The sequence below is a fragment of the Medicago sativa genome, chromosome 1 (assembly GCF_051527215.1).
Source record: "Medicago sativa cultivar Bolivia chromosome 1, Bolivia_mono, whole genome shotgun sequence".
NCBI classification, from domain to species: domain Eukaryota; kingdom Viridiplantae; phylum Streptophyta; class Magnoliopsida; order Fabales; family Fabaceae; genus Medicago; species Medicago sativa.
This window is the reverse complement of record NC_140749.1, coordinates 91,968,212-91,980,614: the sequence shown is the minus strand read 5'-3', so window position 1 is coordinate 91,980,614 and position 12,403 is coordinate 91,968,212. Positions and strand designations below refer to the sequence as shown.

At 33.4% G+C, this 12,403-nt stretch overlaps 2 protein-coding genes across 2 annotated transcripts; one reads left to right on the top strand and one right to left on the bottom strand.

Annotated features, from left to right (window-relative positions):
* The first annotated feature begins 2,274 nt into the window (after window positions 1–2,274).
* ACR12 (ACT domain-containing protein) lies at window positions 2,275–8,334 on the top strand. Its single transcript, XM_085740686.1, has 10 exons — window positions 2,275–2,475; window positions 3,731–3,785; window positions 4,167–4,289; window positions 4,977–5,071; window positions 5,698–5,782; window positions 5,975–6,034; window positions 7,330–7,385; window positions 7,569–7,674; window positions 7,765–7,833; window positions 8,081–8,334. The coding sequence occupies exons 1-10, from the start codon at window positions 2,345–2,347 to the stop codon at window positions 8,141–8,143; spliced, it is 843 nt and encodes a 280-aa protein (XP_085596812.1). The 5' UTR covers window positions 2,275–2,344; the 3' UTR covers window positions 8,144–8,334.
* Window positions 8,335–9,600: 1,266 nt separating this feature from the next.
* Window positions 9,601–11,150, bottom strand: LOC146959154 (uncharacterized). The gene has a single exon (XM_085740684.1). The coding sequence runs from the start codon at window positions 10,610–10,612 to the stop codon at window positions 9,695–9,697; it is 918 nt and encodes a 305-aa protein (XP_085596810.1). The 5' UTR covers window positions 10,613–11,150; the 3' UTR covers window positions 9,601–9,694.
* Between the last annotated feature and the right edge of the window lie 1,253 nt (window positions 11,151–12,403).

The following is a 12,403-nucleotide window of genomic DNA, read 5'->3' as shown; positions in this document are numbered from 1 at the left end:
TGGAAAAATATCCAAAATTGGAATGCTCGATCTCTTTCACGTGCAGGTAAGGAAGTGCTCCTAAAGTCAATTGCCCAATCTATACCTACTTATTGTATGAGTGCTTTCCTGCTCCCTACCTCATTTGGGAAAGAAATAGAGCGTATGATGAATTCATTTTATTGGGGTTCAAAGAAGAATGGTGGTAGAAGTATTAATTGGCTAAACTGGGATAAGATGACTGCTTGTAAAGATCACGGTGGTCTTAACTTTCGCGACCTTGAAGGTTTTAATCTTGCCATGCTAGGTAAGCAAGGATGGAAGCTCCTCACAAACTCTTCCTCTCTCCTCACCAAAGTTCTCAAAGCTAAATATTTTCCTAGAAGCGGGTTTTTGGGCGCCATTATTGGTCATAATCCAAGTTTTACGTGGATGAGTATTTGGAGCACTATTCTGATGTTATCTCTTGGTTATAGGTGGAAAATCGGTGATGGTAATGATATTAATGTCTGGAAAGACCCATGGATCTGCACTCGTCAGAATTTGCGGCCTACCACATTACCGGCAAGCAATCTCATTAATCTGGCTGTCTCTCAACTTTTCAATCCAACAACCAACACTTGGAATCGTGACTTTATTGCTTCTATAATGAACACACAAGACGCATCTGATATTTGTAAGTTGCCTTTGCATTCTTGAACTCACTCTGATACCATAATATGGAATGCATCACCTAATGGATCATACACGGTTAAATCTGCGTATAAGATGTGCGTGAGTATTTCAGACCAGCGATCCAATTATCATGTTTCAGGGGATTGGAAGTTGATATGGTCATTGTGTGTCCCGCCAAAAATCAAACATTTTTGCTGGAGATTGCTTCGCGGTTGTTTACCTACAAGGTCTAATTTGCAAAGTCGTGGAGTTCATTGCCAGTCAACTTGTGTGGTCTGCAATCGCGACCTGGAAGATGAAATGCACCTGTTTATGCATTGTAAATTTGATACAGATTGCTTGAAAGCATCGAATCTTTGGGGTAAGATAGCATCGTATATGACGTCAAACAGTAGTTTTTCCTCTATTATGTTTGTCATCCTTAGATCGCTTGAAGTGGAAAATCGTGTTGAATTTGTAGCTATATTATGGAGTATTTGGCGTGCGCGTAATGCTTGCTTATGGGAACAAAAACCAGTCAATGCACACGCAGCTTGTGTTCTAGCATTGGATATTGTTCGAGATTTCATGTGGTGCAACCGTCCCAATGATACTATGCAGTCAGCTACTCCAGGATGGACTAAACCGCAGGCAGATTGGATAAAGTGTAATGTTGATTGTGCCCTTTTCGAAGCCGAAGGAAAATTTGGTGTTGGTATCTGTTTTCGAGACATCCTTGGACATCTTATCCAAACTCACTCTATGGTTTTTCCTTCTATTTCAACCGCAGCTGAGGGTGAAGCTACTGCTCTACAACAAGCTCTCCAAATTGCTCTCGATCTTGGTCTCAATCACATTGTTTTTGAAACTGATTGTCAGCTTGTTGTGAATGATATTCTTAGTAATAGCCCATATGTTAATGAGTTAGGAAGTTTACTCTCTAACTGTAAGACATTGCTTTTTTCTAATGCTACTTATGTTTTAGCTTATGTTAGGAGACAAGCTAATAGAATCGCTCATAATCTTGCTCGAGCGTCTATATTACATGCTAGTCCCAGTATTTTCAATCATCCTCCCTATTGTATTGACTCTATTATTTTAGATGAAATGAAATGAGCTATCTTTCCTTAAAAAAAAAAAATTAAAAAAAAATTGTTTTTTATGTTTCTTGTCATGAAGCGAAAAGAAAAAAGGTGATTGTTTTCTAGGATCAACAAGAACAATGGTACAATTGGCATGGTAGGCTTGTAGCGTTGGATCTGACGTGCCTTTCCCTATCAATCCATTCAAGGCATTCCTCGTCAGCAACCATTAGATCTTTCACCGAATCATTTTATTTTTCAAAGTCGGATTCCATAAACAAACAAAAGTACTAGCACAAACATTATTATTACAAATTTACAATAATAGTAAAAATTAAAATATTTTTTATTATATTAAAATCAAATTTAAGATGTTCATAAAGCACTATTTATATTATATCTACAAAAAAACAATAAACAGCCTCTGGAAATGATAATTTAGTTAACAAAAAGTGATTTGTTTAACAAAAATATGGTGGGACACGAAATCAAATTTGGAGAAAGAGCGAAACTTACACGCAAAAAAATACTAAAAGAAATAGAAAAGAAATAACACAGTGACTCAGTTCATTTGTTCCGGTTACGCAGAGAGTACACCAACTTCCATCGTCGTCATCATCATCTCCGCCATGGCTTTGACCAATGCATTCATCGCTCCTTCCTTCTCCGTCCAAACCACCAACCTTTCCGATCCGCTCTCCTTTCCTCTTTCCTCTCACACTTTCTTCCCCTTCCGTTCCTCTTCCTCCGCCAAGAACAAGTGAGACAATCCTCCAACTTTTTTTTTTTTTTTTGATTTAGGTTTTTTATTTTCATCTGTTTATTAAAGTAGTTTAAAGCAATGTTTTCTTTTATTCCTTTGATATTTGAGTGTTGTTTGGATTAATGATGAAAGAATGGAAATGTTAAGTTTATGCATGTAATGTTGTTGACTTCACTATGGATCGAATAGGATCATAGTTAGTTGTGATCATCGTTTTCAAAGAAATTAGTACAACATACAAAACTAAGTGTCTATTTCCATCGACTTTTTTCAGCTTATCTACTCACATAAGTTTTGTTGTGACTTATGAGGCAGTTTGGCAGAACGCATGAAAACAGCTTATGAGTTATGACATTGTTTATAAGCTGTTTTCACCTTATTTTCATAGGTTCTCAAAGATCTTATGAAAATAGTACAAAAACAATTTAATGTTTTTTATTTATTGAAATAGATTATACATAAGCGCTTGTGCTATAAACTGCAATTAAGCTGTTTATTCAAACGGGGTCTAAAAAGTACCATATTTCATAAGTATATTTTTTCTAACTTATAATGACATCCTTTTTTTCTTGTCATTCTACCATACTAAAAAAATGGTGGTTTGGTTCGCCTGAGTCGAGGTTACAAATTCTATTCCTTGCCAAGGATGGAGGGAGGGGGTGGCTACGGTCATGACTCATTTAGTAGTCATCCTCACTATGGACAGGCTATCCGACATTCAGCTGGTTATTCATTTTTTGAATGTCTTTTTACCCCGTTACACATTCTTGCTAACTTGGAGTCTCCAATCCTAGAAACCTGGCTCAGCGCAGCCACTGTTACTGATCAGATTTACTCCCTCCATCTCTAAATAATAGCCGTTGTTTAAGGTTTATGCACGATTATTAAGGAAATGATTAATTGTGTTGATTTTGATGGTAAAATTAGTATCATTTATTAAAACACCCTTATTAATTGTAGTTAGTGGAGTAGTTAAGTTGGATGAAATTCAATAAATAAAGGTATAATAATGGGAAAAAATAATAAATACTGCATTGGTATCCTAAAGCGACAATTATTTTGAGAAAAAGAAAAAATGGTAAAGAGACAATTATTGTGAGACGGAGGGAGTACCAATTAATTCGTGTGAGACGGAGGGAGTATATTATTTCCAGTTGTTTGTGAACACCATTGGAACTTTAATCTTCTTTAGTAGAGTCACCATAAGGTATCTATATCTGTTTTTCTTACTACTAATTGAAATTTTGTGCAGGAATATTGTATATGCTTCTTCTTATGACTTGAATGCAGTAGATTCAGCTTCACTGGTCAGTGATGAGCTTCTTGCCCATTATTATCACTTTATTGCAGGATTTCACTTCTTTTCATTTTGGGAAGCTGTTAAATACATATCATTACTATTTTCGGGACTAGATGCCATATTGCTTTACACCACAGCTGACACCTCACATGTGTAGCTTGTGTGCATTTTACAAGTTAATCTTGCATTATATTCACTCTGCGTATGTCTGTGTCTGAGTTTGTGCTGGTGTAAGATAGTGGTCGCTATAATTGACAAGTGTTTTTGCCAAGAATCTGAGCTTTTGTTAATTATTCCTTATATTCACCCTCTGGTCTTTTTAGACTGGTATGCCTTGCTTTTATGTACAATATTTTTGCAACATTTGATTTGTTAATTCTTACTGCAGATATCTGGTAAAAATGTTGATAGTGTTCCAATGCCAATACTACTGATAGATCAAGACTCAGATTCTGAAGCAACAATTGTGCAACTTAGCTTTGGTGATCGTCTTGGAGCTCTTCTTGACACGGTGATGTGGTTATTGGGAATTTAATTATGCTCAATCTCTGTTTCTTTTTTCAATCCAATTGAATCTCTTTAGTGTATGCATATCCTTGAAGTGTGATTTTGTTATTAAGTGATGTCGTATTATTATTATTATTATTATTATTATTATTATTATTTTTTTTTTTTTAATTGATGGTACATAGGCTGTTCCAAGTCGTTATAAAAGGGGCCTGTGTTTAAGCTGTTGACAGCTTAAAAAAACGTTAAATTCTTTATGACATGAATCAATGATACTATTCTCATTTTGGGATTTCAAACATTTAAAAGAAGCCCGACATCCACATGACAGTCACCTAGTTGTAAGTAGTTTTCCCCCCTATATTATTACTAAGTGTATTATCCCAAGGATGATCTTGTCCTATGGTTAAGCTCTTTGTTATGATATTATCTCTTTATGAAGGTCCGAAGGTTTGTTTTATTATGTTTTTTCATTTCTATTCAAACAAGCACATTTTATAGCGAAGATATAAATTGATGATAGTGATATGCCATCTACTTAACGAACAAGCCTCATTTCTCCTCATTTTGTTAATTTCATGTGAAAATTACGAGTCTTTATGGGCCTCTATGCTTTACTTGGCTGTCTAGGTGATTTCATAAGTAGTATTGATTATTAGTGATTAACTTTTGCATGTTAATATCAACGCAGATGAAAGCATTAAAAGATTTGGGATTGGATGTTTCAAAGGGAACTGTCTCCACTGAGGGACCAGTGAAGCAAACAAAATTTTTTATCACACAATCGTAAGTCTTGTTTGTCTTTACCTTCATTTTTGTTAGCATTGTTTACTCTTGATGGTTGGAAACATAAAACTGAAGAAAACTTTTCCTGTTTTGTGGTGTAGCGTGAGAGTTCTTCATTCATTATCAAATTGTTTATCATTAACATCACCGACATATCGAATTTTGTTGATTTATTTTTCCTTTTCCCACTTATGATTGATTGCGACTTTGAAGAGAAATATTTATATGATAATATATGTTAATTATTACAAAGGTATATGTGTCAATTGGTTGATCTTCCACTTACAAATCATAGACGTTGTTGCAAAATTTGGATTCAGTGTTGTACTTATAGAAAAGATATATTAGCTTCTGTGAAGAATTTTACTCTGTTTGCAAAATTCTTTTTTTGTTCTTGTATTTCTTGTTGGAAATAGACATGTTTTTCCAGTTGCAATTATTATTAAATTTTAAGAAATACAGTTACTTATTGGTTCTACATTTTTCTCTTTGATAATATTTATTATAGCATGTCGAACATATGAAGGAATAACAATGTCACTTATTATTCATTGTCTACTATTTTTCATGGTTTTATTTATACATTTAGTCTTCACAGTTTTTTTGTTTGATTGATATATTGTCAGAGACACTGGGCGCAAAGTCGAAGATCCTGATATGTTAGAGAGCATTCGACTTACCATTATCAACAATCTATTGCAGTATCATCCTGTATGTATGCTGTGTAAATACTTTTCTCTGAGTTTCTTATATAGTTATTCTCCATGAGAAGCTTCCTTGTAATTAGCAACTTTTATAACCACGAGTTTTCTTTATAAATATTAGTTAATTTACTTTTTAGCTTGCCCTTAATTTTCAATTTTTCCTACTCACGAGTATTATATATTTATATATTTTGTCCAGGAGTCCAGTGAACAACTAGCCCTGGGTGAAGTGTTTGGCATAAAGGCTCCAGAAAAGAAGGTAAATAGTCCTCTTCTAGTATTTCCTTGCATTTTTTATTTCCTAAACAGAATATACGTTATTTATTTTAGGTAGACCTCTGCTTCGGGGTTTTTTCTTTCTTTTAATAACAAAGATTGCAAATATTTGTAACTGGATATAAGCTGTAGACATCTCTCACCTTACAAATCAGTTTCATGAGGTCGAGCTTAGTCCAACCCAAATTCTAAGTGTTCATAAATCCTTGTCAGTCATCACCACTTTATTTTAGTTGCATAACACCTTTAGTTACTAACAATTAGTGGACTTAGGTAGTTAGAGAGGGTTAGAGTAGGAGAAGATATATTGACATAAAAATGCTAGCGATGCTGGGTATAACACAGATTATTAAGCTAATCTTGCGGTAGCACCTTATTCTGTAAAATAATTATAGTGTTGTTTGTTTATTTTGGGTAACTAGAAATTTCAACTTTTCTCATTTAATTATTTGATATTTTTGTGGCCAATTTAGTACTTTTGGGACCTGCCGCCATATTCCACTTAAAAATTGAACATCTGGTAAATAGTATTCAAGCACTTGGGGAACCCTCCCTTAAAAGAAAGCTATCAAGGGGAAAAGCCAAACTACTTAAATTCTAGCATCCCATATAACTTGTTGTGGGAATTGGACACCCCATAATACCCAAGTCCCCGTCAACCTCATACATTACAGGAGACTGATTACGCATGTTCTTGTGTTGAATGCCTCTTTCTATTTGAAGAGGTGGCTGCATCGGAAAAAGATTTAGGTTTCTCTACTGCAGTACTATTGAAGATTAACTGATGGCTGTATATATGATGGAAGTATGAGGAAAAGAAAATTACCGTTTTATTTTTTATTTTTTATTGTTAATATTTAAATGGTAAAAAGATTTAGTCTGCATTGCCACTCTAGCATTCTTTATGCTTTTCTGTGTTTTATTATCGCCGGACATTATTATTGAAAGAACTAAAGGTTGGGCTGCTTAATTGATACTGGCATGTAGAAGTTATATATTTGCATCATTTCTCTTGTTTCTATGTTGTTTTTTACTCTATCAGTGTACAGATTAAACTTATACTAAAAGATGCTTGGTTCGTTTTTGAAAATGTGAACTGTTAAATGCTTTAAAGATTTTCATATACTCTTTATGTTTTAGATATTTGATTCCTTAACTCTTTTTGAAGAGCACATGTTAACAAGAACGCAAAAATGCTAGATCGTACCAGATATTGCATGCTGCAATTTTAGTCTTATTCTTGCAAATATTATACTTTATTATTTTTGTTTTGTGCAGCTTCATATTGAAATTGCAACTCATATTCAAGTTAAGGAAGATGGGCCCAAGAGGAGGTTTGCATCTATGTGGACATAATAGTTTTTGCTTTTTATATTTTACTTTGGGTACAATTTTTGAGCTGTTCATTATCGAAATTGATTAGACCCCAACTGATTTTTATAATTTGCAATTGCAACCCAATATGCGATAGGTGTTTGATGTCATATTCTAATGCTTTTGAATTCAATATTTTTCAGCTTGCTGTACATCGAGACAGCAGATAGGCCAGGGTTGCTAGTTGAAATAATCAAAGTCATTGCAGATGTGAACATTGATGTTGAGTCGGCTGAGATCGATACAGAGGTATCTTCCTCTCTGTCCTGCTTCCGTCTGTCTCTGACTTTCAGTTGCCATTACTCAAAGTAACTTTACCCACTTTTTTTCGCTCTGCAGGGTTTGATTGCTAAGGATAAATTTCATGTCAGTTATGGTGGGGCTGCATTAAACAGATCAATGTCTCAGGTAACCATTGTGTTGAAAAGCAATTTAGATGTTGGTTTGATCATCCTTTATCAGAGGCTGTAGAGTGTAGATAGTTTCATAGATAGATGATGGAATAAAAATTAGGAATTGCATAATTATTTGATTATTGTGTTGATTTAAAATGAAGTTCAGTTGTTGTTTATTGGATACTCATTTTGCTCAAGTTAATGATTTTTTTATCGGTAACTCATTTTGCTGAAATTAATTACTTGCACAACAATCTCAGGTTTTGGTGAACTGTCTGCGTTACTACCTCCGGACGCCAGAAACAGATATTGATAGTTACTGAGGGTACCTCATTTACTTGTATAATAATCAAATCAAAATTCAAATGTAACTGATATTGTACCAAAGTGTCAGCTCCATATTATTATCACCTGTGAGGCACACATCTCACATTTAAATCTGACAACATTACTGCTACCAGATTGTGGAATTAAAATGTGTTGAAATGAATGTATCCGTCTGTGTTTGAATTTATTTATGGTGGAGAATATTAGAATTATACATTAGTCCTCTGAAATTTAAGAAACTGGTTTATTATATGAAATCGCTAAATTATTTTTTTACAACCTAAAATTATTTTAGAAAAAACATAAACAATAGTGCTCCAAATCTAAAAAAGAAAAAAGAAGCAAATAGTGTTTCAAATCTAAGAAACTATGAAATACTTTAGTAGCAGTGCAAACACTTTTTTATACAATATATACAATATATATAGACACGTCTATATTAGATCAGGAAATATATCATATGTTAATAAGTAGGGTAAAATATGCTTTTCGTCCCCGCAATTATAGGCCATTTGAATTTTCGTCCCTGAGCTTACTAATCCTCCCATTTCGTCCCTGTAAAAGTTAATCACTTGACATTTCGTCCCTCTCCCCTTTTAATCACTGCCATGTCAGCAAATTACCAAAATGGCATGGGAATTGGCGAAAATACCCATGGCTTATTTTTTTTTGTTTTTTTCCTTCAAAAATTTTTTTCCCAGTTTTTTCCCAAATTTTTTTTTACGATTTTTTCTCCGAAAAATTTCAGTTTTTTCAGTTTTAATTTTAACATTTTTTTTTTCTGAAATTTTTTATGATTTTTAATTATTTTTTCAGATTTTTTTAATTTAAAAAAAAAATTTCAAAATTTTGAAATTTTTTTTATGGAAAAAATAAGCCAGGGGTATTTTCGTCAATTCCCCATGCCATTTTGGTAAATTGCTGACGTGGCAGTGATTAAAAAGGGAGAGAGACGAAATTTCAAGTGATTAACTTTTACAGGGACGAAATGGGAGGATTAGTAAGCTCAGGGACGAAAATTCAAATGGGCTATAATTGCAGGGACGAAAAGCATATTTTACCCTAATAAGTATTTTATTGATATATTATTTTTTTTATGTTTTTATTAATAATTTTATATTATTTTTTTGAGGGGAATAATTTTATATTATTACAAATTTAGTTCAACAATAATAAATAAAAATGATATATGTATATATAGGATTGATAAATCTAGATCCTCTGCTCCATTTCTCTTTCTGTATTCCCTACACCATCTCCATCCCTCGTTTATTTTTCATTTTTTTCTTCATCATCTTTCATTATTCTTATCATAGAGGAGCAAAGGATCCAATTTCAAGGGCTTATTGCTTGAGAATGATTTTCATTGTTAACGATAATTAAGTATGCTTGAATACTCCCTAATAAAAAAGTAAGCTTGAAATACCCGTGATGTGTCAAATAATCTAGACACTTTGTAGTAAGTATATTTTATTTATGCAACAAGTAGAATTTAAGCAATACAATTTTTGTCACTAATAGAACATTTATTAATTTCACCAAGTTATTCAGATTTGCTCTGGCTTGCCTGTGGTGATCTTTTGGCATTGGGACTCAACATCTAAATTTTTTAAGCCATCTTCACGATAATGTTCCTCCTTCATCATCAGTGAAACATACTCTACTTTTTCGCCATAACTTACAGCCATAATCAAGTAGAAGGACACAGCAAAAACAGTGACTCCAATCAAGAACCAGCTGAATTGAAGATTCACCAACGCTACAGCACGATGAAGAGCCTTTTCATCACTGCACTTAACAACATATTGATCTCCCTCTAGTTTCGTAAAGCAACCTTTCGGTTCAAAACCAGGTGTAAAAAGCATGAGCCCCATGAACATAAGCCACAAACCTTGGAAGGTTATGCTAACAGAACGCACAAAACTCACCAAGAAGCTCATTGGATAACCAATTCCCATAAGGGTTGTAAGAAAACAAATTGAAATCAAAACTTGCAGTAAATAATGGTATTGTCCTTCTATACCCATGTGATCTCTTGAATGAAGATGAATAAGAAGAAATTGTTGTGCAAATGCAATGGCTGCCAGCAAATGAGTAATTTCATTTTGAAATTTAGTACTTGTTGATTTTCTATCAAGAATTATGGCAAATGTAGCATAGACTAAGAAAGACAAAGCCATGGAAGAGTGTTCAAAGTTGTGGAGATGGTTGGAAGGAATGGTACCATCATTAGGGTCAAATGGTTGGTGATGGAGAGGAGCTATGAAGAGTTCCATGGCTATGAAAATAATGCAACTTGCCATGATGAGATGAAGCTCTACGTATCTACTTATTTTGGTGGGAAACCATAGGATTGATGTGTAGGACTTGAAAGTATAACATAGAAAATGGAGCTTGATGTTGTTGAAAAGGTGCCATAAACCAATTACAAAGAAAGCAAACCCTAAAATTTCATGTCCCTCCATTTTGCCTAGCTATTAGGTAAAAACAGCACACGAAAAAGAATTATTTAGGTAGTCAGTGTCCTTGTGTCACCAATGGCAATGTTAAGCAAACTCTAAAGGGAATTAATGTGTTGGTGATAAACTTTGTTGGCAAACTCTAAAGGGAATTAATGTGTTAGTGATAAACTTTGTTGTTCTCAAAGAGCTTTATCACTCTAAAGTCCAAAACCAAATAAGATGATTTATAGAGTTGGCTCTTAGTGTATCTAGATATTATGAGGGAATATAATTATAAATAATGGGGATGAAGTTGGTTGAGGTGAGGATATATATGGTATTATAGAATGCAAGTGTCCGTCGTATATGAGAGATCACAAAGGACAAGGCATGAAACCTCCTTCCACAAGGGAAAAGGTTGTTGTGTGGGGTGGTGTCACACAAGGTACAAGGTTTGAAATTTTACGCTAAGGAACAATGGAGCAAAGTTGAGTTCAGAAGTTGCCTTTTCCTTAAGGAAATTTTATGCCAATGGCCATATATGCACGAGAATTGTACGTCACATGTGTGCTTTTCACAATGGATCCCAAAATTTGGGTGCAACTAAATCATATACATAGTTTTTTTTTTTTTTTTTTAAGAACATATAAATAGATTTATTTCCATTTAAATATACATAGATTATTTCCATTTAAAGAAAGGGCTCTACTCTTTTCATAGGTACATACACTGAAAATCTTGGGGGTTCTTTTGCAATTTAATTTGTTTGTGCTCGTTTGTAATTAAATAAATAAGAAATAAATACTGATAACTTACACTATAAGATGTAAAATTTGGTGAGCACGCATTTTTTTGAGAAAGTTTAGGTTAGTTGAACTCCATGGTAAACTCTCAAGGTTGAACGAGCGTTAACAAACGTACTTATAGATCATTCATCAAAATGATCCTCACATTGACATCAAAAAGTTGAAGATACGACAATGCAAGTGAGCATGGACCTAAAATTTAAATTTGGGGCTTATGATGAGTCGCATGTTCCTAATAAACTTACCGAGTTTTGTTTTTCTTAATAAACTTAAGGAGTTGATTTAGGGTTAGGGGTGATCATACATATATATTGTATTGTTGCACATTTAAATCTTTTTTAGGTACAATAAGAAAGAAAAAGAAGAAAAGGTAAACCAAAAGCCTATAAATAAAATGAATGAGTCGTGATGTATAATCATGCAATATTGGAGGGGGGTAAATTCCACACTTCCATGTTGATAGTTATCCATCCCAATTTTAGGGTTTGGGGTAAATAAACACATATTGTGTGAACTAGTGTAATTCTTCTTTTATGTAGTCGGTAAAACAAAGAAGCAATAAGCTGCATAGTTAAATCCAAAATGTGCAATTTCTTTTTTGTAGATGAAATGATTTCTGTTGGCATTATCTTTGAAGAAAAATATTGTACGAGTACCTTTCAAAAAAATAAAAAATAATACTGTATGAGTACTTTTGACATCGAAATTTCTTAGAAGATTCGCAAGGTGTAAAACTAAAAAAAATAGTATGATTAGCTATTGTTTGTTTATTTATTTTTTTTGAGGAAAGCTATTGTTTGTTTATTATAGCGTGGAAACAATAGCTATTGTTTATTATAACTCCTTTACTGGTCTTATATTTCTTACTATTTTTTTCTTTCCTATTAAGAATCCAAAGTGGAATATATTATAAGGAACAATGAATTCTATGTATAGGAGAGAACACCGAAGATTAAGCAGTCTATCATACTTTTTTTTATGGAATCTTATTATACTTTATCGTATATAT

Bases quoted from the DNA above. Each gene is read 5' to 3' on its own strand.
- ACR12 (XM_085740686.1), top strand. From the start codon at position 2,345: ATGGCTTTGACCAATGCATTCATCGCTCCTTCCTTCTCCGTCCAAACC. The intron at 4,290-4,976 runs GTGATGTGGTTA...ATATCAACGCAG, and splicing joins TTGGAGCTCTTCTTGACACG to ATGAAAGCATTAAAAGATTT. The intron at 5,072-5,697 runs GTAAGTCTTGTT...ATATATTGTCAG, and splicing joins AAATTTTTTATCACACAATC to AGACACTGGGCGCAAAGTCG.
- LOC146959154 (XM_085740684.1), bottom strand. From the start codon at position 10,612: ATGGAGGGACATGAAATTTTAGGGTTTGCTTTCTTTGTAATTGGTTTA.